Source organism: Cupressus sempervirens, chromosome 10 (genome assembly GCF_028749045.1).
Source record: "Cupressus sempervirens isolate cs-2001-9-10 chromosome 10, ASM2874904v1, whole genome shotgun sequence".
NCBI classification, from domain to species: domain Eukaryota; kingdom Viridiplantae; phylum Streptophyta; class Pinopsida; order Cupressales; family Cupressaceae; genus Cupressus; species Cupressus sempervirens.
The window spans coordinates 390,938,240-390,963,300 of record NC_143127.1 but is presented as its reverse complement, the minus strand read 5'-3'; the positions used below and the strand labels follow the sequence as shown (position 1 = coordinate 390,963,300).

At 34.7% G+C, this 25,061-nt stretch overlaps 1 protein-coding gene across 2 annotated transcripts in view; it reads right to left on the bottom strand.

Moving 5' to 3' along the window:
• Positions 1-25,061, bottom strand: part of TIC22-III (Tic22-like family protein) — a 167,130-nt gene that overhangs the window by 58,437 nt on the left and 83,632 nt on the right. For both annotated transcript variants that reach the window (XM_089804366.1, XM_089804367.1), the window contains one exon: positions 11,676-11,735. In XM_089804366.1, the coding sequence (XP_089660492.1) occupies positions 11,676-11,735 (60 nt within the window). The remainder of the gene's footprint in view (positions 1-11,675; positions 11,736-25,061) is intronic.

Sequence of the window (25,061 nt, the reverse complement as noted above, 5' to 3'; positions counted from 1 at the left end):
CATACACAACAATGATATTTCATACAATGATAATGATGCCAAAATACGTAAGTGTTCACAACATTTATAATGTCTGAAATGGTGCCAATGAAATGACACAACTGTGTCTGCACCGGTAACTGTCTAACTACCCTTTTTGCCAGAAAACATGGACATTTTCAAAAATAGTAGTTGCTTGAATTGTAGCTGAATTACGCAAACATGTTTAGGCAGCTACCCAAGTTTATCATCAGGGACAAGGATCAAAACCTTGAAGGAAAGCACTACAATATAAGAAGAAAACTTGTATGTTTTCCTTAATCAAAACATGGGTTACTTCGCAAGTTAAAAGCAATAGATAATTATTTATCCACAATGGAACAACTAGATTCAAAGAATAATCATGTGAACATCCTACTTGGTGTGATTCCTTTGGCTAAGCCAGCAATATTGAGACAACTTGACAAGAAAGTAAGATCTGCAATCGCGCAATGTATTGTTCAGGTTATGAGGATAACTGCACCCTATGATCCATATAGCAGGGAAGTGATGAAAGAGGTATTCCAGTTGATTGTAGAGAGCTTTCAAAAATTGTGTACCATCCATAATCCATCCTTTGGTAAGGCAGTCAATATTTTAGAAATAGTAGCAAAACTTTGTGCTTGTGCGATTATGTTGGATCTTGGGTGTGAAGACCTGATTCATAATATGTTTCATCTGTTTGGGATTGCTATTAAAGGGGACCTCAAGAGAGACGTTTTATCCTTTATGTAGTGCATTATGTCCTTGATAATTGAAAAGTGTGATGATGACTCACAAAATTTCCTTCTACCATATTGTCTGAACTGAAACAAACACATGTCACTTCTTTTGATGCTTATTGGTTGGTTGGCAATATTGTCAAACAAGGTGAATAGAAATTGAAATCATTCTTAGCAAGGTACAAGATTGTAGAAGGGAAGAAAATTGTTTCAGCCTATAATGGGGGATGAAAAGAAAGACAAAAGTAAGTCATATGGGCAGCTTAACGGGGATGAAGCTGAGGGTATTGTGCAAGACCACAAGGCTGAAAAAGATACAACCATGGATCAAAAACCTAGGAATTCAAACGAGTCTCTATGCATTATGACATCATGTTCATTGGTTGATGACTATAAGATTGATGAATCATCTTTTGAATCAGCTAAATGTGTAGCAACACCTGAGGATAATTCTTCTTATGATGATAATACCTTCAACCAACATAATTTTGATTGGTTAGAACATAGTAACTCACTTTTTGAGATGGATACTACTTGGATACTTGAGAATCCCTTATTTGAGTTTGAGAAGGGAATAGCTTTTGGTGTTGATCAACAGTCACCGATTGATACTAATTGCAACCAGGTGGTGACTGATTCATCACATTTGACAGAGGGACATGATGCTGATTTTGCTAACATGACCAAGGAGCATATAATGAGAGAAGGCAGCGCTGATGGGAATTCATTAATTGACTCCTCTGATCATTTATCTAGTGCCTCCAGTTACTCTACTGTCACAAATGTCGAGCATAATGTGGGTACTTAGGTTTGTTACACTTCCTTTAATGGAGGAAGCCATATCTAGCTCGCTTCTTCAATACAGTTATAGATTCAGCATACCTATTAGATGAGTAGTGTTGTTGCAATTTGATCTTGTGGACATTCTATTTTACTTCGTATGGAACGACAAGATATTCCCGACAGTTGGGGAGGTGGACCTTTTTTTGTTTGTGGGACCCGGGAGATCAGCCACATGGTCAGTATTGTTTGAAGCAGTTGGTTGGCGTGATGTTGAGACCCCATCCCTATTTGTCCCTAGCTGTGTTTGTGATCTCGGTTGGAGTGAAGTTCTCGATTGGATTCAACATTTTCTCACATATGTTAGCAGCACATGGCTGGTTGAGACAATAGATTATGCACATGTAGTAATGTAGGATCTTGGTATTATCCCATTGATACATTTCTATTTCATCATAGCAGCTGCTCAGGACAACAAGGTTTGGGATCCGGGTGTTGATAGCATGTATTGGTACATCCCAATTTTTTACCTAATTTAAAATATAACCATTGAGGTTCACATGAAGTCAGTTGACAGTTAAATTTGTTATAATCCTGCGAAATGGCAAGATGGTTAGTCGTTATAATGCGAAAATAACATGCTAGTTGATTATTTATCACAAATTCATGGAATTGAAAAGGTGGTTAGCCATTATGATTATTTATGATTAAATAGCCTGTTATGGTAATATAATTTAACTGTGGAGAATTTCCTTGTAGGAAGCACATCGAAGGGGTGGAAACATTATCAGAAAAGAATTGGGCATAGGAGCATCACCATCACTAAGCAAATGGGTATGAATTGTGAATCACCATGGTTGAGGACTTAGTGACTTGAACATCAGGATACAATTGATGAAACCACATGAGCTATTAAATAAATAATTTAAAACATAAAATAATTTAATTGGAATATAAAATGTACCTCGAAGGATTTAAAATTATCTTTCACCATATTTTATATATGTGCGTACATATAGATATAAAAATAAAGTGTCACCATTATATTATTTTCTTATAATAAAATGATGTCATCTCACTAATATATTTACATATACATATATAAATATAAATTATAATAATATTCAAGTTATAAACTCCCAACTCTTTTACCATCTTTTATTATTTTCCTTGTTTGTAACCAATTAAAAACTTGGTGTATTAAATTGATAAATATTCTTATGTTACAGAAGCCAAGAAGTCACATCTTTTTCCTTTTTATTGAAGCCATGAAAAGAAGGCGAACATCTTTTACGAACACCTGACTACCTTGTTCTTGCTACGATTTTCAGTAATCATTTTTGCCTCCTCCATAACACCCAATTACATTCTTCTTGTGCTGATAGCTCTGCTGATACCTGTCTGTATCATTTTCCTATGATTTCATGCTCATTTAGACATTCTGCCAAAAATCATGAGAACTCCTTTGGTTGGAGCTGTGTTAGATATTTTGCAAGGTGTGGCAGAGTAGCTGAGTGTTCAGCAAGACATTATCTTCAATTTGTCCAGGTTATGTGAAACACCCGAAACCAATATTTCAAATTTGATTTCCTTGTATAAAAGATGCAATATCATCGAATTTCATAGCAGTAAGCTTTAGTATTTATCAAGATGATATCTTGTTTGATTTTACGGATTTGAACTTCTTTTTTAATTTAGTTTTGTTCATGGCAAGTGAAAGTCAAGTAACCATAGTATGGATCCATAAATCATCATGCCAATGGAGATTAGAATTAAACAATAAATTCTGCAATCTTTAAGAATATTTTTCTCAAATCACAGATTGTGATATATATATATATATATATATCATGAAACAGTTGAGAACCAACAGATAGAGCAGATTGCTCTAAGATTCGGCACCTAAAACTCACCGGCTATACAGCCATGGAAAAGGTGAAGAGGTGAGATGGAGTCTGCAATGACATAGATATAAAAATCAAACGTTAAACATTAAATCTAGAATAATATCATTAAATAGCTCATGCATGATCATGTTTATTGTATTCTCCTGCTATCAAGTCGAGTGGTGTGATTAGATACCAGGATGCTCAGTGATTGACAAAATGTTCCATGTGTATTCCGGGTAGGGAGGGCCTTTCTCATCAGAGATTGTGTGAGGATAAGTTACAGTCCAAGGTTGGGTGGTTAAGCCCCTAACAATGTTTCACCTCTCCACAAGTTGTTGGACAATGTTTCACCTCTCCAAAAGTTGTTGGACATACTACAGACATATAAGCCATGCATTCAAACGTTTGTCGAAAACATATATTTTTACTTTTATGATGTATATTCAAATAGAAGGTAAGATTAATTGAGTTGTATCATCGATATAGTTATTTCTTTAAATAAAACAACTTTTATCGTCAATATAATTGGCAACCAGTTAGATCGATTGATCTTCTAACTAAATGTGGAATATATTTATTTGCGAGAGAGATTTATTTGATGAATTGTTGTTTCAATCTTTCATTTATAAGAATAATGATTATGAGCATATTTGTTAATCTTATGTTATTGCCACAGTTAAGCAAATCAAAAGGAAAGGAATGATACAGTGGTATCTAAAGCCCTAAATGATACAGTGGTATCCAATGCCCTAAATGATCTAATGGTAATTGATGTCCTAAATGATACAGTGGCATCTGAAGCCCTGAATGACACAATGGTATTAACGCCCCAAATGATACAGTGGTATCTAATGCCCTAAATGATCTAATGGTAATTGATGCCCTAATTGATACAGTGGCATGTGATGCCCTAAACGATATAGTGGTATTTGATGGTAATCGTCATTTGATTTTGATATATTGGTATCTGATGGTAATCGTCAATTTATCCTAACTGATATTTGTGCACTAATCTGGGTGATTGCAGAAGCATCCCTACATTAATTTTTGGTTCAAACTTCATGGTATGTAGATTTTAATTTCCATTGTAAATTTATTGATGGTGTTTCAGATGTTAGTTATGAGTTTTCAGTTTAAGTAATTGTAACTATTTTCTCTTTCGCATGAACATAACTGATATGACTGTCTTCCTATGAAAATGAAGTTATAAATGTATTTTTTTGATATGTTAGTTGTTAGTTAAGACCCAAAAAATACGAATGTTACATCTATCTATGGCTTATTGAGGATTTTGTCACAGTTCTACTCAGTTTAAGTCTGGATATGATGACATTGAGATTTTTACAACCCTCAGGTGCAGTGACATTACTTGGATTAACATGGGATTCAAGGATCGAGTTAATGGTTGGATTGCAGTTCGACACCTTGCTTCACAGTATGGCAAGACTTGTTTTCAGGTTAGGCTGCAGAGCTACCTGCAGATTCATATGGGATCCTAATACTGATTGCTTGAGGACAACCAATTTCAAGGAGGGGAGATTTGTAATGTCCCATTTTTGGGACATTAGAAATATTGAAGGTATGTTATATATAATATTAAAATTGACTATGAAAGTATGGACTCTTATTATAAAAGGTCAATTTTATATTCAAAGTGGGCTAAAGAGAACAAGGAGAGATATAACGAAAAGCCAAGAGGTAAGTCGAAGAGTCAGAGTTGTGAGAATAAAAGGAGAAGAGACCCCTTCATTTAGCATGCTTGGATTTATTATTCAGATTTCAGTTCTCTCTTGGGAGAGTAATCAGTAAGCTTCGGCTTTCCACTAGTATGAGAACGTAGCCCCTCGTGCCGGCAGATAGTGGATGCAAACCCATTGTCCTCGGAGACGCATCAGGTGTCTCATATGTGCTTACAAGTTCTTTTCTTAAGTTTTCCGATCTGACTGTGAAGCTGTATTTAGGATTGAATTTTGGAAGTCGGTTATTGTATTGTTGTTGTATAATGCAATAACATTGTTTTAAGGAGTTGTATGTGAGTTTACTGGTTTTGTGTTGTTAGTTTGTAACGCATTTTATATGCTTGAAATCCTAAATATTATTTTGACAAGAACGGATATTATCCTGTGGAGAATCTTCTGTTTTTATTATTGTATTGTATTACATCTGCCTATGTTTGAGTTTTGAATACTATATTCAAGAAGAAGCTGGATAAATATCTATTGGAGTTTCTACTGATTTCAATTAATACATCTGCATATGTTTAGTTCTGAATATATTTTGGGTTGGAACGAGTAAATATCTGGTTTGGGATATTTCAGACGAGAACTTGAATAATAAGCATACACATTGTAAGAAGACAAATTGGCGTGAACAAAAAAGCTTGCACTTAATATGCAAAGACTAAGGAATAATTTAACATAAACACCGGTCAGCAAAAAGAAAAATCACATAATATTTTTGTCTTATTCAAAAGACAGGTTAGTGTGAACTTTCCCTTAAAGAAGTGTGTATGATTTAGAAAAGAAAAAGAAAAACTGTTAAAGGTGTGATTAATGTTCTATAAGAAGTGTTATGAAGGTAACAATTTATATAAAGTGTGATTGAAGTTAATAGTTACATATGATTAAGGCAAGATGTCTGTTGGTGGAAAGGAACATCTATTGTGTAGAAGGAAATACAAATAGAAATCAGAATTGGAGGTATGTAAAGAGTGTGCTGTGTGAAGTATATGTGAGTGGCTGTGTATATGAAGGCTATCATTTTGTATACCAGATTATGGTAAGGTTGTAAATAAAGACATTGCATCAGATTTGTGAAAACAACATATACATACAGGTGTAAAAATACATTATATAAACATTGAAGATCATCTACACCAAAATGAGGAGAGTAGAGTGGGGTGAATTTAATGATCGTCAGAAACACACTTTCAGATCTGTATATGAAAATAGTAAGATTAAAAGGTAGTTTATGACAGACCTATAAGTGCAGATTAAAAAAAGCTTGATGTTAAAATTATAATCAACTTTGGAACAGATTCATTGTCACCATGATGACAGTTTGAAGAAGAGAGTTTGAGGAAGAAAAGATATCTATCATCTGTTGTAGAAGCAACATTAATAAGGTGGAAAATAAGTTTGTGTGCAGTGGGTTGGTGCTCACAAAGACGGCAGTGGGGACTTGGTGTTTCCAGTAGGTCGGAGAATACAAAGTGTGGGAGTTGGAGCTTCCAGTGAGTCAGTGTTCATAAACATATGGGTTTTGTTAAAAAACAAGTTTATATAAAAGCAATTTTTTTTTTGTGGTTTGCTCCTGCATTGGGTTTCCACGTAAATCTTGTGTCATTGTGTTCATGTGCATAATTGTTGATTTCGGGATTTAAAGTTATTAAAGCAATTGTTTGGATAAAAAGTTATAAAATTGGCAAAGTTGTTGTTATACTGTTTCACCCCCCCTCTCAGTATAATCATGTGCTCTTCATGCCTATATCGATGACCAATCGACCTCGCAACTCTCCTACGTGTACACCTAAGATAAGTTGTGGATGATTTTGCAGCCATGATATTTCCCTGTGTCTTAGTCTCAGCCCAATGACATCCAATGGGTCTCTCTAGCCTCCTCTGCCATCATTACTACCGTTGCCTCTCGATCTGCTAATGAACCCATTCTAAGTCTTCATCGTCGGAGATAGGATCATCAACCTCAATGTTCCACTCTGCCTATGGCGTAACCTCCTCTAAAGTGATAGGAGATTTGTCATTGCCAATCTGTGACAAAGGCAAAGCTTGTAATTAACAAACGACAAGATTATTCAAACTTTGCACTATGAGCTCGTTGTAATTCTCAAAAGTGTATGTGCTAGACCATGCTCCAATTGCGCTCACATCTTGAAGCAATACATGGCTGGATCAAAATACAAATTGTGATCATCTATAGATTTGGCACATTAAGCATCACCCACCATGCATTCGAAATGAGAAAAAATATAAATCAATTCTATTCTCTAACTTTCAGTTTATCAATCTAAAATGGTAATAAAATGATTGATAGAAAAGTTTAAATTTAAACATTAAATTATACCTTCAATAGATGTTCACCTCACATCATTAGTGTCTAGTTTTGCTTGAATATATTACATGAAAAGAGAAGTTGTGAATTCCTACACATCTTTATCTCACAAACTATGAATCAGATGTCATTCGCAAAACAACTTTGTAAAGCCCACTCAAAACCTCTTCATCGGCCTTAAAATCTAGGTGAAATTGGAATGCCAAATTAATGTAGTAGGCACTATGCCTGTGAAGCAGGTTATGCCATCGTCAATCAATTACCTTCTATAAGGGACCATATCTAGCCCCATTTCCTAAATAAATAGATCTAGTGGCCTCCTTTACCCTATTCATGCCCTCATAAATGTACCCTGTTGTGGGCTTGTCTCCATTAGCAACTCAAAGGATAGGAAGTTGTATGAATTGCAATCATTGTGAAAGTTGAAACATTACACTTAAAGTATCAGAATTTACTTTTAACAATGAAAATAATCAGGTGTGATCAAAAATATAATGGAAAACTACGCACACAATCTCCTTGGCTGGATGCTAAAAGTTGTGCTCACAAAATACCCAATCAGCTATCTCAGCCCTTGTTGTGCTCTTCACATTTGATGATGTTGTCTACTCACAAATATGCATTTCAAGCCGACCTTGGACTAAAGAAAGGATTGCAAAGTGATAAAAATGGGTGCGAATCGGTGATTTGTGGTTACGTCACCTCTTTCTTATTTGTGAAATTCCTTGAATTTACAAATATTCTTTGCATGCTTTACACAAGTTTTCATTGAGAGAAATTCGCCAAGATCCTCCAATATGAGGTCAAGGTAATGAGTAACACAAGGGGTCCAAAACAAAGTGAGGTTCTTCTTCATAGAAATTCTACTGCAGCAACATAACTTGTTGAATTATCTTTGATTATTTGTACCTCATTTTCCTCGCCACCTCATCCAACACTTCCTCCAAAACCTCGGAAAGATACTAACCATTTTTCATTTTTCCTGATGAATCAATTGGCTTCAAAAAATCTGTAGCACCTGGGAAAGAAATAAAGTGATTTAGCAAAATAAAAATATAAAAAAGTTTAATCACTAAATCAATATATTTTACAAAGTACTTAGTAAAATTACCTGATGAGAAGACAAGAAAATTCGGCAGTGTTCTACTTGTTTTGTCGATCCAACCATCAGCCATGATGGTGCAACCCTTCAAACCTCACACTGCTCAACAATTGTGGTTTTGATATCAGCCACCTTTTGAGTCAAAATAGGACCATTCAGCTCCTCTTCATTAGAGGCTTTGAACCCCACACCACAAATAGCAATGGCGAGCAAAGATATATTCACTATCGCATGATCCACACCGCCCTATGAGGAAATACAAAAGGAAAAGGGGCTTTCAATCTTTGTAATTACACAGCTTTCTGTGTGTTGTCCTTTCTTTTCACTCATTCAAGGATTTTGTTTCCTAAGGTAAATAACTGGTGTTAAGTTTCACTAGGTAGGATAGCTATTATTTGCCATCGGAAAAATCTTGTAATACTTTATCATAGAATTTACAGCAGCGTATTATCGTTTGCCCACCATTCTCAAAGGATTTTTCAAGGTTTTCAGCATTCAAAGCTGCCATAGCAGCATACAACAGAATTCAAAGATAAGTTAAAGGTTGGATCAAAGGTTTCATCTCCATTTTCTGCTCTCAGCAACGGCACCTATGGTTTTATAATCAAGTTTCAGCAAGGAAAGACTATGTAGCATTTGGTACATGGGGTTGCATATTTGCCAAGGTCCATGGATTTCAAAACAGCAAATATTGTAAACCTTCTGACACAGCTACAACAGATCAAAGCCACCAAGATCATTTCAATGTGTTAAGCTGGCTTGCTAGGGTTTCATGGATGGCATACCATTTCCAAAACACAAAAATCCATCCTCTTCTGTCATATAATTACCCCAACATCAAAAACATTGAACTAGGGTTCGTAAAGATGCAAGCGTTGGACCTAGAACAAAAGGATTAAGAGTAGGAACAAAATAGTAAAGAAGCTCAAAGAAATTGGATTCATGAAGCCACATCCTTTCTCTTTCACACAAAATCAGGAATTGGCCTATAACTCTGCCAAGTATTATGAATCTGTGAAGAAGCAAACCATATGGTAGGTAATGACATTTTTGGCAAATTTAGTGTGGATTTCATACAGGAGGTTTGGCATATTCTTGTATGGATAAAGACAAGAAATAAACACAAATGAATTGAAAATGGGTGAAATAATAACCTCTTAAGAGTCCCAAAAACAAGAAAAAAAACATTGGTTGAAGGTGACAAAAGTCCCATTGAATACCAAATATGATAAGATATAGATTTAAGGAAGAACTCTCCTTAATGATCACTTTGCTCAACTATGTGATAGGGCAAGAAAAGGCCAGAACATTCACATATTGGATGAGATGAACTCTATAATTGAAGGTATGATCTTCTAGGATTGGGATATTCATAGATTCCCCATGATCTCAAACCCAATATGCACTTTAGTGAGGACTGGATGTTTTGTCAATTTAACCAAAGTGGATCTAATATAATTGTTTACTCCCTACAGGGTTATTTGTTTTATTCACAGAGTAAACAAGAAGATTCACACAATAACACAAGGAACATAATAATCAAAAAATAAACACCATGCACATAATATTGGTGAAATGATAAGTTTTTATTCCATGTAATGTCATATCAACAAGTAACCTATTCTCGATGCCTGCTTATAAATATGAAGCATCTTGACAGTTCGTTGACCAGATCAACCTCCAGTTCCTACAACTACCCAAGAACCAATTGCAGTTACATTGCCATGACTAATCAAAACATAAAGCATTATTCCTACTAACTAAGCTGCAGCAAACAATAACTTGCATCTGCAAACTCTGATCATTGTTTAAATCAGTGTTACAAGACCCACATAAACAAGTCCCAAGATAAGTGACCCTTGGCAAGTCTAGGAGACTCGACTGCCAAGTACTCACCAAACTTCCTGAGTTTGGGAGATTTTCCAATTATGTGCGAGTCAGCAGAGTAGACTTCACCATTTTAGTTACTTTGAAAACAAACAACATTTCAATGCTTGTTTGGTTTATGACATGCCCATCTAGGATTTACAAAAAAATATGAAAATGGTGAGTGCCATGAATATCTGTGTGGTTTTGAATGTCTTCATTTCAGCTTAGTGATGGTGACACTGCCCTTTCGACTCCGAATCTCTATAGATTATTGATTCCTCTCTCATTTTGTTGTGTTTGAATTGTTGGATCTCTTCTTATTGAGTTGAAAGCAACAGTCTTACTTTTTTTCTTATCTCAACAGTTGTACTTCTTTTCTAATCTAACACTTACAATGATCAAAATATCTTTTCAATGTGTAAATTATTATTTATATCTGTTTTGAAATTCAGTAGAAAGCGTAAGAGGCACAAGGGATATTCAAAATGTGTTCACCCACAGTGCCTTTGCTCATTTTAGGTACAGGTCTTATTTATTTTCTGTCAACTCAATATTTCTGGTTGTAATTTTTTATGATACCAATAAAGTGTAGATTAATCACAAACAACTGGTTCTAGGATCGTGAAATTGGATTTAGTTTCATTTTTGCAACAATTCTTCATTAAGCTTTAAGTCATTTGTTGATAAACCTTATAAAGCTCAAGTGTAGAGGAGTTAAATCCACTCCTTGGCCTTTTTGGCCACCATTTAAACAATTAAACATGCTTTATTCCCACATTATACTATGTACCCTGGAAGCATGGTAATGCTCCAATGAACTTCATGGAAATGCTGTGTATTAGGGAGATCATGAAGACAACAGTTGTTTCCTTTAAATCGCAAAGGAAATATACGGTTTTAAAAACACTCCTGCACTTACCTACAGTCTTCATTCGCTTAACCATTATCCATCAATGTCTAGTTGTGCTATTAACCATTTTTAATCTGGTTTCCATTTACAAAGTAGTACGTTGAGTATTTTATTGAAGGGCACATGATGGCCAGTTCTGGAAACTTCTTGCATCCTTTGGAGTTTTGGCATGATTTTAGTGTTAGATTCTGTGGAAAGATATTCTATTAGACAAGCAAGCAAATTGATCAAAAAATGCCTTGGCTTCACTTTCACTGAAAACATGAATGTCATAACAGTTGAGCAAAAAGATGAAAAATACGTAGAGCTATACAAACCTTGCTAAAGAAAACTGGCCGAAACCGATTATCTTTGTTCCTTATTATTAGATTGTCTGACTGCAATAATACATGTCAAAGCAAAGAAGATTCATTAAATAGATTGAAACATTATACAAGAGCATCAATAAAAATGAAACAAAATAATTTTTGCTTGGCATGTATAAATATGTGATATAATATATTATATATACAATCATACAACTCACAAAATAATTGTTGCAGCTGAGTTCATACAAACTTAACAACCCATGCCTATATTATAATATACTCTTTGATTTATGTTTTGACAACCAAATGGCTATCAAAGCAAGTTATCAAAGCTTGAAAAGATAGATCTATACTGACTGAAGAAACATGTATAGTCAGACTCACGGAAGAAGGGTTAAGAGTCATCAGAAAGAAAGAATACTAAATTAAACATGAAAGATAAGAAGAATATTGCCTTGGCCTCAAAGAAATTGGGCTTAACCTCTGGACAAGCCACAATCGCAAAGAGTTCATGCCAATTTATCAAGGCCTGAAAAGATAGATTTAAAGTGACTAAAGAAACATGTATAGTCAGACTCGTGGAAGAAGGCTTAAGTGTCATCAGAAAGAAAGAAAACTAAATTAAACATGAAAGATAAGAAGAATACTGCCTTGGCCTCACAACATTGGGCTTAACCTCTCGAGAAGCCACAATTTCAAAGAGTTTAGACTGGCCAAGGAAGATTGATGATAGAGTGTGTAAAACTATAGATGAGAATATAGAATAATTTTGAGCGATTTTAGTGCATTAACAAAGGCTTTAAAGCTGACCTAGATGTATACGCTTCATTGTAATTACCATTTATTAATTTTAAGGCTCATTATGTTGAATATTTGGTCATTGATGTCAAAGCTAGTTAGCATTTTGATATTATTGCTGCAATGTCAGAAGTAGTTAATGCTAGAAGTTCCTAAGGGTGTCGAGCATTTAAGAGGACAATTTGACGATAAACTGGACGGACTTTCAGTTTCAGACCTTGTCAGTGAATGAGTATGTAATTAATCATTTTCGAGGCAATGGCTCTCTATGCTTGACGGCTGCAGATGTTCTGACAGCAATAGACTTTAAATGTTTTTTTAGAAACTTATTCATTTATCTTTCCTTTCTTTGTGCCTGGTGGCTACAGATTCTTCAGTTGGCTGTAAGTAGGGTGGGATTTCCTGACAGCAGAAATATATAATGTCAGCATTAATCATTCAATGTTTGAGTTTAGAAGGGATTAATATAGATATTTCAGCCTATTTTGGCAATGTGATGAGTCAATGTATTATGCACTCATATAAGAATGAAAGGAGCTACATTATTTGCAGTCGATGCAAACAAACACATATAATGGCATGAATCTGCTTTATGACCATCAACTGTGTGTGGGGTGTGTGGGGTTCTCAAAACTTTATCCATGGGTGTTTAGATACTTGCTTAGCTTCACGTGGGTTGTCAATTACATTGCTGACTTTGAGGTCGAATTCCTTCTATTTTGAAATAATGTGTGCTGCTGCTGTATATTTCAGATTAAGGATGTTGTGTAATTCTTGCATGGTGTTTGCAGTGTTGTGCATATTTTAAAAATTTATTGAGTTTCCCAACTGAGTTAGTGCTTCAAAGAGTGTCGGTGCTCACTAATGTAATTTGGGTTGGTGCCAATTTCAAGAATGAAAGCTACTGATCTGCTAAGGTTTTTTACCTGAATGGTTTTTCCACATGAAATATGGTGTTCTTGTCTTGATGTTTATTCTATTTCTTTTTTAATAAGGTTTCATACATTTAAAAGTTTAAAATATTGATTCATCCCCTCTCTCAATATTTTTTGTGTGCTTTTCAATTGGTATCAAAGTGAGGTTCCTTCAGCAAAAGAGCTTAAACACTTAGAGGTTGACCCTCATTGCACAAATGGGTTCTCCTGAAGGCCATATTGATGAAGAAGTAGATTTTGAAGAATAGGTAATAAGTGTTCTAAATGAAATTGAGACTTAGAAAAATCAAACCATGAAGCTGCTGCTACAACAAGCTCTCGGAGAAGCATAAAAATTGATAGTTTATTTGAAGGTTCAGGTTAAGGAAGCAAAGAAATTAAAAGAACTTAAAAATCAGCTTAAGCTCAAGGAAGAAAACTGTGAAAAACTTGAAGCTGAAATTGTTTTCACTTAAAAAATTAGATAAATCTTTGGCATAGTGGATCAAGAGAAGGTAAATCAGGAAAATTTCATGTCCTTGTATAAGATCAAGACATGAAGCTGAAATTGTTTCACTTGGAAAATTCAATAAATCTTTGACATAGTGGAATCAAGAGAAGGTAAATCAGGAAAATTTCAAGTCCGTGTATAAGATCATGACTTGAAGCTGAAATAGTTTCACTTAGAAAATTAAATAAATCTTTGACATAGTGAAATCAAGAGAAGGTAAATCAGGAAAATTCCATATCCTTGTATAAGATCATTGGCGGACAAAGATCATCTACTGATAAAGGTGGATTTCGTGTTGAAGAAGGTTAAAGTCCTATGTCTACAAAAGAACAGAAGAAGAAGAACGTGATAGCACAAAGGATTCACCATCAAAAACAAGCAATGGTGCTTTCATAAGGTCTCCTCTCTCGAGACAAGCTCGTATGAACAAGTTCAATAATTCTTTCTTTTGTGGTTATTGTTACACTTGCAATTAGTTTGGGCATAAAGCAATCAACTGCAGAGTGTTAGCAAGAAATGATTTCAGACTTATAAGAAGGAACGCTTTTGCTCCTTTGAGGACCTACAATGTTGTGTGTTATAAATGTGATAGCTTTGGTCGCACTGCAAAACCTTGTAGAAGAGGTATGGCAGATTTCTTTAAGCTAAACAAGAAGATCACAAAAGAGGACAAAGAAAATTAGGTTGATCAAGTTTTGATCGAGTTTGGAGGTGGAAGGAGAAGGTAGTGTTAGTGGAATCCTCAATTGTGGAAACAGCCTTTCATGCACAAAATGAAAAAGACAAATGGTATATTGACATAGGCATATGACTAGAGACAAGAACAAGTTTCCCACTATCAAAAGCCCTAATGGAAGTTAAGGTAAGATTTGGTGGTAATACATCTGCAAAAATCTAAGGTACTTGCTTTGAATGATGGTGAAATAAAGGTTGAGAATGTTTTATATGTAGGAGTGAAATACAATCTATTAAATGTGAGTCAATTGTGTAATTAAGAACATAGTTTAGTTTTTAATCCAGATTGTTGTGAACTTTGAAAAGATGGTAAACATATTGTTGATGCAAGTAGATTTGCTAACAAACTAATAAGCTATACATTCTTGAAGATATGAAAAAAGAGAAGTTGCGAGTGATTCCACTTCATCATTGAATCGTTGTTTGGATTCAGGGAAGTTTTCACAGCAGTTTTAATTTCAATTAGACTTCAGATGGAGTTTCCACCAATGACAAAGGTGGGATTGTTGAATATTTTGTCATTGATGTCAAAGCTAGTCAGCATTTCAATATTATTGTTGCAATGTCAAAAGTGGTCGGTGCTAGAAGTTTCAAAGGGCATTGAGCATTTAAGAGGACACTTTGTGGAGTAACTGAATGGAGTTTCAATTTCAGACCTCACCAATGAATGAGTATGCGATTAATCTTTTTTGAGGCAACAACTCTCTATGCTTGGCAGTTGCAAGTGTTCCAACAGTGTCAGATTTAGATGCTTGTTTTCTTTTAGAATATGATTCATTTTCCAATCCTTTATGTGTGCCTAGAGGCTACAGATAAGAGTTTTAAAATACTGATTCGCACTTCCCTGGCACTTACTGCTGTTTTCCTCCCTCACCAAGTGTGCTTTGACAATAGATTGACAGTTGACAATTAACTGGGCAATTAATTTGGGTGTTTCATTTCAGTTCCATCTCACAAATAGAGTTATCTCATTTGATGTTCACCATCAATGTCATACAGCCAAGGCATTTGTTGATTAAAAGTTGTGGCCATTGTGCAAATGTGTGATTTTATGAAACCTTAGATGCTTGACCAGGGATTTTGGATAGAATATTTGTTGGAGAGAATATTTACAATGTACTTACCGCCATGATCCATGGGCTTGTTTGTTGAAATAATGAGCAATCTTTGAATGAGGAAAATATAATGTGCTAGATCTATGTCTATCTGAGTTTACCAGACACTATAAAAAGTTAATACATTTCCAAGATGGGAAGAACTGTGGGATTCTAAGGAATAGTGGAGCTGAACTAGAAGGAAAATTTCATCTGAAGATAATGTAATTTGAACTTAATCTCATCCATAATTTACAGCTTTTCAATTGCATGAGTACAATGCAATTAAACTCCTAATAAGATTCAGCATATTTTTCAACTAGCATTAACATCTAGACACTCTAAGAAACTTAGAAGCTGAACTTCAAATAAGATTAACATCTATGACATTGAATATTCAACATTGAGCTTTGGAAATTGAGTGAAACTTTGATGTATGAATATCTGTTTTTTTTATAACAATAATCATAAAATTTTCAAAATACCTATTTGGAAATTTGTAATGACCCTGCTTGAGATTCACCCTTAGATCACTTATAATCCCCAATTCAGTATTTGGAATATCATTGGTGACATTAATATGTTCAAGACTTCTTCCTATTGAAAGCCTAAAAGATCTATTTCCACAAATATAGAAGTTCTCTGAAATAACTACCATATATAAAGACAAAATCTAATTAACTTATTCACATGATAATACTTCATAATAACACATGCATCTCATTATGTCCTTAATGATACTTCATTTTATTAAATTATTTTCCTTATTTCTCTATACTCACCCAATGCCCTTGAATTACTTTATTTGATATGCTTTGATGCTATTTTCCTTACTAATCTTTGTTATTACCAAAACTCCCAAACTTCCATATTATAATTGTGATGATGGTAACTTGCTTTGTTACCCTAATACTTCATCGATTACCTTTCATTTTATCTACTTCCCTTAGCTTTTATCACTATCCATAATCGCTGCCCTTATTGCCTTATTCAATTATGTAATTATTACTTCCTTCCTATATAAAATCCTCCTTATCCGCCCTTTTTCCCCACTTATAAATTCCTTCGATGCCATGATATAAATACTCCCAAAACACCGCCTCAAGTGGTTGTATCCTTTGACCATGGGGAGTAGAGTGGTTTTAACCAAGCCCCTTTATTAATTATTTCATTTACTTTAGGTATTGGTCGATAGGTGAATTTAGTGATGTTTTAAATATTATTATTGTTATATATGAAGAACATTATTATTGTCTTGAGAAAAATATACATTATTAATAATCGGATTAAATAATGAATTATTAGATGTTATATATATCATTTGCATTATGAATATTATTGTGATCACTTAATGGTTGTTTCCTTTCTCCTAATCAGGGATGTCTTGTAATAGTTTCGTAGAAACATTTCAACCACGGTATTGCAATTACGAGGGTTGTTCATCCATGCCATTTCAAGGTTTATTGAATCCATTATTATTCAGAGTTTCATTATCTCATTTTAATTGGGTCTATTTAATCTTAATAGTATTAATTATATATGAGGTAAATAATAATACTTGATGATATTTATTTTTATTATATCTTAATCATAAACATATTTACTTAATATTTAATGTTTTAATCATTTATAATTGCTAGATTGTTGGATCCCATTCAAGAAGGGGTTATGACAGTTCAACCTTCTTAAATTTTGCATGTCTTCAAGCAATGACAGTTTATATAAATCTTTCCAAGAGGACTCAATATTTATAAAGAAAATATGATGCAAGAAAACACAATGCATTTATTGACGAGGTTGCACGGGGACGGGGGTACTTGGGGTACCGGTACCAGTACAGCTATTTTTCAAAATAGGGGACGGGGGTACTTGGGTATGTCAAACTTTATTTTTAATTATACGTTTATATTTATAGAAAATCTGAAATTATGAGTCATGACAATAGTTTTTCAAAACAAGAACAGTGATAAAGTTTGCAAATGTAATGTATTGTTTTCAGTTTCAGATTTGCTATATATTTGTAATAATAATATATGATAAATGTTTAGATGCATAACAGAGAAGGCAGACTTTAAACATGAACAAGAACATCATAAATCATACGATAATGACATATTGCAAATGATTAACTTCTGACTTGAACAGTGATAAAGTTTATTGTTAATCAATATTGTTTCAAAGTTTCAAACTGATTAGGTATTGAATAAAGCTTGATAAACAACAAGCTGATATGCAAACAAAAAACCGATGAAAAAAATCAAAAATCTTAATCCAGGTCCTTAATTATGATGCTCTCCACCGAGTACCTGGTACTTGGGATACATGTAACTTGGTACTTGGGTATGTGGGTATGTGTACCAACGGTGTGGGTACGAGTACCCATCAAACCTTGCATATTGATGCATGAAGACACAAAGTTGACACATGAATGTATGAAGACACGAAACATACACAACGTAGACACACGAATGCATGTAGACACAAAGCATACGCGATGCAAACGCATAATACACACATTCTCAATTAAATCTTACGATTAATGATCTAGGGTTAGGGGAATGGTTTACATAATTTACTTCTTCATTATGGTATTTTATTATGAACCCTATAACCACAAAATGAGCATAAGTTCATACATATACATATAAGCTTCAAAGAAACATTGAGTTGTGATAAGTTAGTCCAAACCAATCCCACACTAAGCCAAAGAGTGGAACTTTGGGCCCCTTGGCCTCAATGGCAGGTGTTGAGCATCCACACGAGGTGGTCTACTTAGACAGGTGCTTCTTTTTTTCTTATCTACTTGCGCCTCATATCCTCTACTTGAGGGGTTCTTAAAAAAAACCACCCTTAGCATCTCTCCCTTAACTAAAACTGCAACAAGGTGTCCTGGCAATTTTCTATTAATTGCAGACTCCATAGAAAAGCCATTTGTGGCAGGATGCCTTTACAAGATTTCCCTTAACTAGTGCTGCAGTAGGGTGCCCTAGCAATTCTCCCTTTCTACAGACACCATAGGAAAGCTTCTTGAAGCAAGGTGTGTTGGTTCCCAAAATCACAAATTGGAAATCTAGGAGCTTTGTTATTTCTCTAATAGGATTACTCAATCAGTTCTGGCCAACGAATGGGAATGACTTCAATTCCCCTGCTCTGCAGCCTTCACTAAACCCAGGCGGGTGAGCCTTGACCTTAAACACTGACTACTCCATTCAAGGCTTTTTTGTGGCAAATTTAAGCTTTATGAGTTATAAGTTGGCAAAATCTTTAAAACTTATTTAAAATGAAATTTGTATGAATGTTTTTAATGTTTGTTTGTGAAATGAATAGTGTTTGAATAAAAGAAAGTGTTTATGAGTTATAAATATGGCAGAATATTGAACTTCAATAACCTCAGACATCAACCACTTTCACAAAATAAAATGCAGACCAGTCCCTTATCCAGCCTTGGGCAAATAGAGTCAAACTTCCTCCAAACCCTTATGTACAACCCTCAGAGACAGTACTATACCATCTGCTACTTTATAGGCTAAAGATTCAATTGGCAACACAAACCCTAGTGTAATTTAATTTAATTTCTTTTAAAAACTAATTAGACAAAATTCCCATAGAGAACATTTCGTACGCAAATTTTGATAATCAAAGATTTGTATTGAAATCAACTTCTTCACCATTAGCAGCAATTGATTTAAAATCATTAATCACAGAGGACAAATCTGAACAAAATATAGAAACTTCAATTTTCAAGATGAATAAAGAAAATAGGGCTCTTGCATTAAATAGGAAAATGAATATAAATAGTCTGTACTTTATTACAATATCTGGTATATCAGAACTGCATAAAACATCTATTCCTCCATCTTATTCACTCATTGCTTATCTTATTTCTTATTGATTTCTCCTTCAAAATTAAAGACTTATTATTATTTATAGATTCTCGTTTCAAGGAAAATATGTCTCTTGGTACAAAAAGACATGTAGAAAGTCCATACCCTTAATAATGCCATCCTTCTTAATTTGTCCGATTAGTTTGTATAAATATTTTAGTAATGTTAATAGTTTTTGACATTATTGAATGCTCTTAAAGAAAAATATTCCTTAATCACATGCCAGCTCTATTCATATGTTATCGCTGCTAGTTTTATTTACAATTCTGCCATAGAACTCCTCCGCAAAGACACTACATTCAGAAAACATCCCAACGCACTTGATATCATTTTTGCTATGCATATATCTCCATTCCTTTAAATACTTGGCATCGACATCAGATTTATGTCTATGTGTATGTGTCTATGAACTTCTAAATTTTATCTGCTGAATTGTATTACTTTGTCATTGATTCTTTCCTTTCAAATTCCTTCCACTGTTGCCGTGAACTGCCACTGTGCAATTTCATGTGTACCAGATTCTGTATGTGATTGTTGTCGTATTGGGAGACCAGACTGGGCGTCATTTCTGAAAATAGTCTATTTTCTCTAAACCTGCGGCTTCTCTACTTCACTTCCTTGCCTTTCAAGCCTGCCAAGATGCAATCATGGTCGCTCATTCTGTCACTTTTTCAGAATGTTTGCAGGGGTATTAAGTTCTTGATTCCGGTTGCATGAGCTTATCGATGCCAAGACAAGAACTGATATATTTTCTTCTTCCACACAGGTTCTCTTGTTCTACACTTCACAGGTTCTATGTTCACTTAGCCTTCCCAACATACATATCTATGGCTTAAGCTCTCACAATGGTTGCTGCCTTAGTCTATGAAACATCTTTTGCTTATTCATGCATTCATATTTCATATCGCAGTTTGGTAGTACCTTGTCTGAAATCACAATATCTTCATTAATGACTGAACAATTCCTAACTTTGAACACCTTTGTATTGTAAGATTGGCAACCATTTCTTCTGCATACAGTTTGCTGCACATACTAATGTTTATCATTTATATCTATGTATGTTTCTTCTCATGTATTTCATCATATGTATAAATGTATAAAGCCATATCCAACTGTATAGACCTGAACTCTTCATAATTTGCATCTTTGATTTGAGTTAATGATTATAACTCATTTCACATTTGCCATTGATGACAACTTCTTCTTTGTACCTTTGATAATAACTCCATCAAATATGAGTTTTAAGGCATATGAATTTCCCTGTTACTGAGCTTCCAGTTGCATTCCCTGATATAAAGGTAGATTATATTCCTCGATGAATCTTAAGGTACAGCTGACTAGGATAGGACAATGAAGTTGATTGGTTCCTTTCTGATCCATTAAGTACAGAATCATATATAATTTTTCACAAATTCCTCAATTTTTTTTTGGCATTTTAGTTTTGACATTAATGACAAGATTCAACAATCTCTTCAATGCCCTTGACAATATTTCATCATGACTCAAACATTATTTCTCAAATGGAAGCCTTATTTTTTGGTAAATTAGAGCTCCATCAAGGTGTCCTTACCGTATTTCCCTTTGCCAGTAGTACTACCATAGGGTGTTGTAGCACTTCTTGCTTCATTGGGGTTCCCATATTGTCTTTCCCTTAACCAGTACTACAATCGGGTACTCTAGCAGTTCTCCCTTGATTGCAGACTCCATAGGAAAGCCATTTGCAGTTGGATGCACTTATTGTCTTTCCCTTAACTAGTACTTCAATAGAGTGCCCTAGCAATTCTCCCTTGATTGCAAACTCCATAGGAAGCCATTTGCAGTAGGGTGCCCTTACTATCTTTCCCTTCAATAGTACTACAATAGGGTTCCATAACAATTCTCCCTTGATTGTAGACTCCATAGGAAATCCATTTGTAGTAGGGTGCCCTTACAATATTTTAAATTACATATTAATTATTACAATCACTAATAGAGACCAACTTACAAATTGTTTGTTATCATTAGGGTTAAACTTCCTCAAAACGCCATTGGCTTTCTCCTTCCTTAATTGATTAAATGCAATTGAGGTTCCCCTGATCATTTTTCATTTTCTTAGGTGGTGTTCCTTCATTTTTTGGGTCGAGTATTGCTTCTAACTCCTTTTCCTGCACTTATACCTTGGTTCTCATGATCCTTGCATCTGAAACATAACTTCTTCCTTCTTAAGTCTTGGCGTTGCTTTTGAGCTTTCTCATTTTCACATATGTGACCGCTTTCAAAGTCCTCACTGCAGTGAAAGCATTTTCTTTTTGAGATTTCTCGCTTATGCTTTTCGTCCTTACCATGAAATTGTTTAGTATGGTAGCTTGGGGGTGTATTGTTTGTTAATGAGGTTTCCAAATTTAAGGCTATTTCACAAGTGTCCTCGAGATATGATCATTTTAGAGCACTCACCAATACTTTTAGCGAGTCGTCTAATCTCTCTTGAATAGATAAGTTGGCCATCATCTATCTTTGTCACAAGTACCAAGGTTCTCTAGAATTCAGCAATATAACTCTCGATCGTTCCTTCTTGCTTAATTTGGGTCAACTTTTTAAAATCCTCTTGAGGGTGCCTTGCATCAAATCTTTTAACAAGCCTCTATGAAAATTCTTCATAAGAGGTGACATTTTGATGGCCCTGAGTATGGATTCCAGGGTACCACCACTCATGTGCTATGCCTTCTAGGTGGAGTATAGTAAATTGGAGTGCATCTTCTTCTATCATCGGACTGAGGGTGAGGTAAGTGTTTAACATTTGCAGCCAGTCATGCGATGTGATTTTTCCAGACCCATAAAAATTTGAAAGGGTTACTTTGTTTACTTTATGTTGTAAATCCTTGTTTTGGTTTGGCCTTGCTCTTCTTCATGCTTCTTGTTTTGGCCTTCACAAATTTCGTTAAATGTTAAAAGATCACTGATTTCTGGTTCCAAACTAGCATAAGGTCTAGCATTTTCCACCGCACTAATTGCGGGTTGTTTAACTCCTTCCTCTCTTAATATCTCATTTCTAGGTAAAAAGGGAGGTTTAAGTACCCTAAAAGAGGAGGATCCATAATTGTTCTCTAAGTGATTAGCACTTATGTTCTTTCCATTAGCAGCATTATTCCTAAGACTGTCGATTGAGTTCCCCATGCTTAGTAGTGCTTGGTTTGTTTCATTTATGTTCCATAAATGCCCTCATTTCATTAGCTGTTCAATATTTTATTTCTAGGTAAAAAGGGGGTTTAAGTACCCTAGAAGAGGAGGATCCATTATTGTTCTCTAAGTGATTAGAACTTATGCCCTTTCCATTGGCAGCATTATTCCTAAGACTGTCAATTGAGTTCCCCGTGCTTGGTAGTGCTTGGTTTGTTTCATTTTCTTGTTCCATAAATGCCCTCATTTCATTAGCTAACTGTCTAGTCATCTTGTTTTCTATTTCCTTTCCTTTGATAGGTTTGCATGTATGTTCCTTACAAGATGGCAAGATTATGCTCTGATACCACTTGTAATGACCCTACTTGGGATTCACCCTTAAATCACTTATAATCCCCCATTTAGTATTCAGAATATTGTGGGTGACTTATAAGTATGTTTGAGTCTTCTTCCTATTGAAAACCTACAAGATCTATTTCCACGAATATACAAGTTCTCTAAAATAACTAATATGCATAAAAGATGACTATTTCATATATAAAGACAAAGTCTGTTCAACTTATATTCTTCTCATAATAATACTTCACAATAAAAGATGTATCTCATTATGTCCTTAATGCTACTTTATTTTATTTTCCCTATTTCTCTATACTCACCCGATGCCCTTGAATTAATTTATCTTATATGCTTTAATGTTATTTTTTTGTTGATCTTCATTGTTATCAAATCTCCCAAACTCCCATTATAATTGGGATGGTGGCAACTTGCTTTATTACCCTTATACTTCATCGAATACCTTTCATTTTATCTCCTCCCCTTACCTTTTATGCTTATCCTATATCACTCCCCTTCTCTTTTTTGCTTATGTATTTATCACTTCCTTCCAATATAAACTCCTTATCTGCAATTTCCCCTCCCTTTAAATTCCTTACATGCCATAATTTAATACTCCCAAAGCGCTGCCTCGAGTGGTTGTATCCTTTGATCATGGGGTGTAATGTCCCCTTTTTAGCATTCATAGCATGATGTTGTCGTTAGCCTATTTCCCCACGGTCTCGTAGGCTAACCAGGACATTAAAGAGACCTAGAGGCCATTTGGCCTAGATAGTTTCAGTTGCAAGTCTTTCTAAGGGGTTTTGAGGCAACTTTGGGCATACTTACTATTTATAGTAAGTCATCTTGGATATGGTCGGACATCCAATGGCAGCGGTATGTCGATGGTAATTGTTTAAAATCGGCAAGATGACTTGTTTATCATTGATAAAATTTGTTATGCATTGATAAAGCTATTTTATAAAGTTAAATTTAAATATTTAACTTTATTAATGCATAGACTATAGTTTGTGAGAAATATTTAAATTAAAAGAGTCCCCTTTATTTTATAACACATTGGAGACATAAGTTACATAAAAGGGAGTGATGTTTTATCCCACATTGAGAAAACGAAGGATTGAGCTCTTGTGAGAACACTATAAAAGAAATAGAAGAGCTTCTTTTAGGCATGCTTGGAAATATCAAAGAAATTGGAAAAAAATTTGGAGATTATGTCTCAATAGTTTGGAGGACAAAATCCCTTCAAGCTGAAAATTTTGACGCCATTGAAAAATATGGTCTTGAGATTCAACATAGTAGCAGTCCGAAAAAGCGGAACCGAAAAAGCAGGCTAAAAAAGCGGATACGAAAAAGAAGAACCGAAAAAGCAATCCGCAAAAGCAGTCCACAAAGCAGATCCGAAAAAGCAATCGAAAAAGCAGTCCGAAAAAAGCGGAACCGAAAAAGCAGGCTGAAAAAGCGGGTACAAAAAAGCAGTCCGAAAAAGCAGGCTGAAAAAGCAGACCGAAAAAGCAGTTCGTAAAAAGCAAAGCAGAAGGGGCAGCATTGAAGGAAATTATTACAGCCATCTACAACCAGGTTCTTTTGTTAGTATTTTTTTTTAGGGTGTTATAAACTTTCAGCTGTAAGTGTGCATTATACCAGCATTATCATTTTGTAATCCATGTAAATGCCAAAGTCTTGGCCATATTTCATGAGCATTGTATTTTTTCATTGCAATTAAGAAGATAATAGTTGCTGGTGTCATTTAAGAAATTTAATATCATTATTTATCAACTAGTTAGTTTGCATACCAATTGTTTGTAAAAATGTCAGTTGGTTGTAGGTGTTCATTTCTCATGCTTAGCTCATATATATGCACTGAATATTGTCAAAATTAGTAGCACACTCATGTTAGGTCATTGTGTAGTCCATTTTAGTCTTCTAGCACAAGATTCTCATTGATGCAAATTGAAGAAAAAGTCATTTGA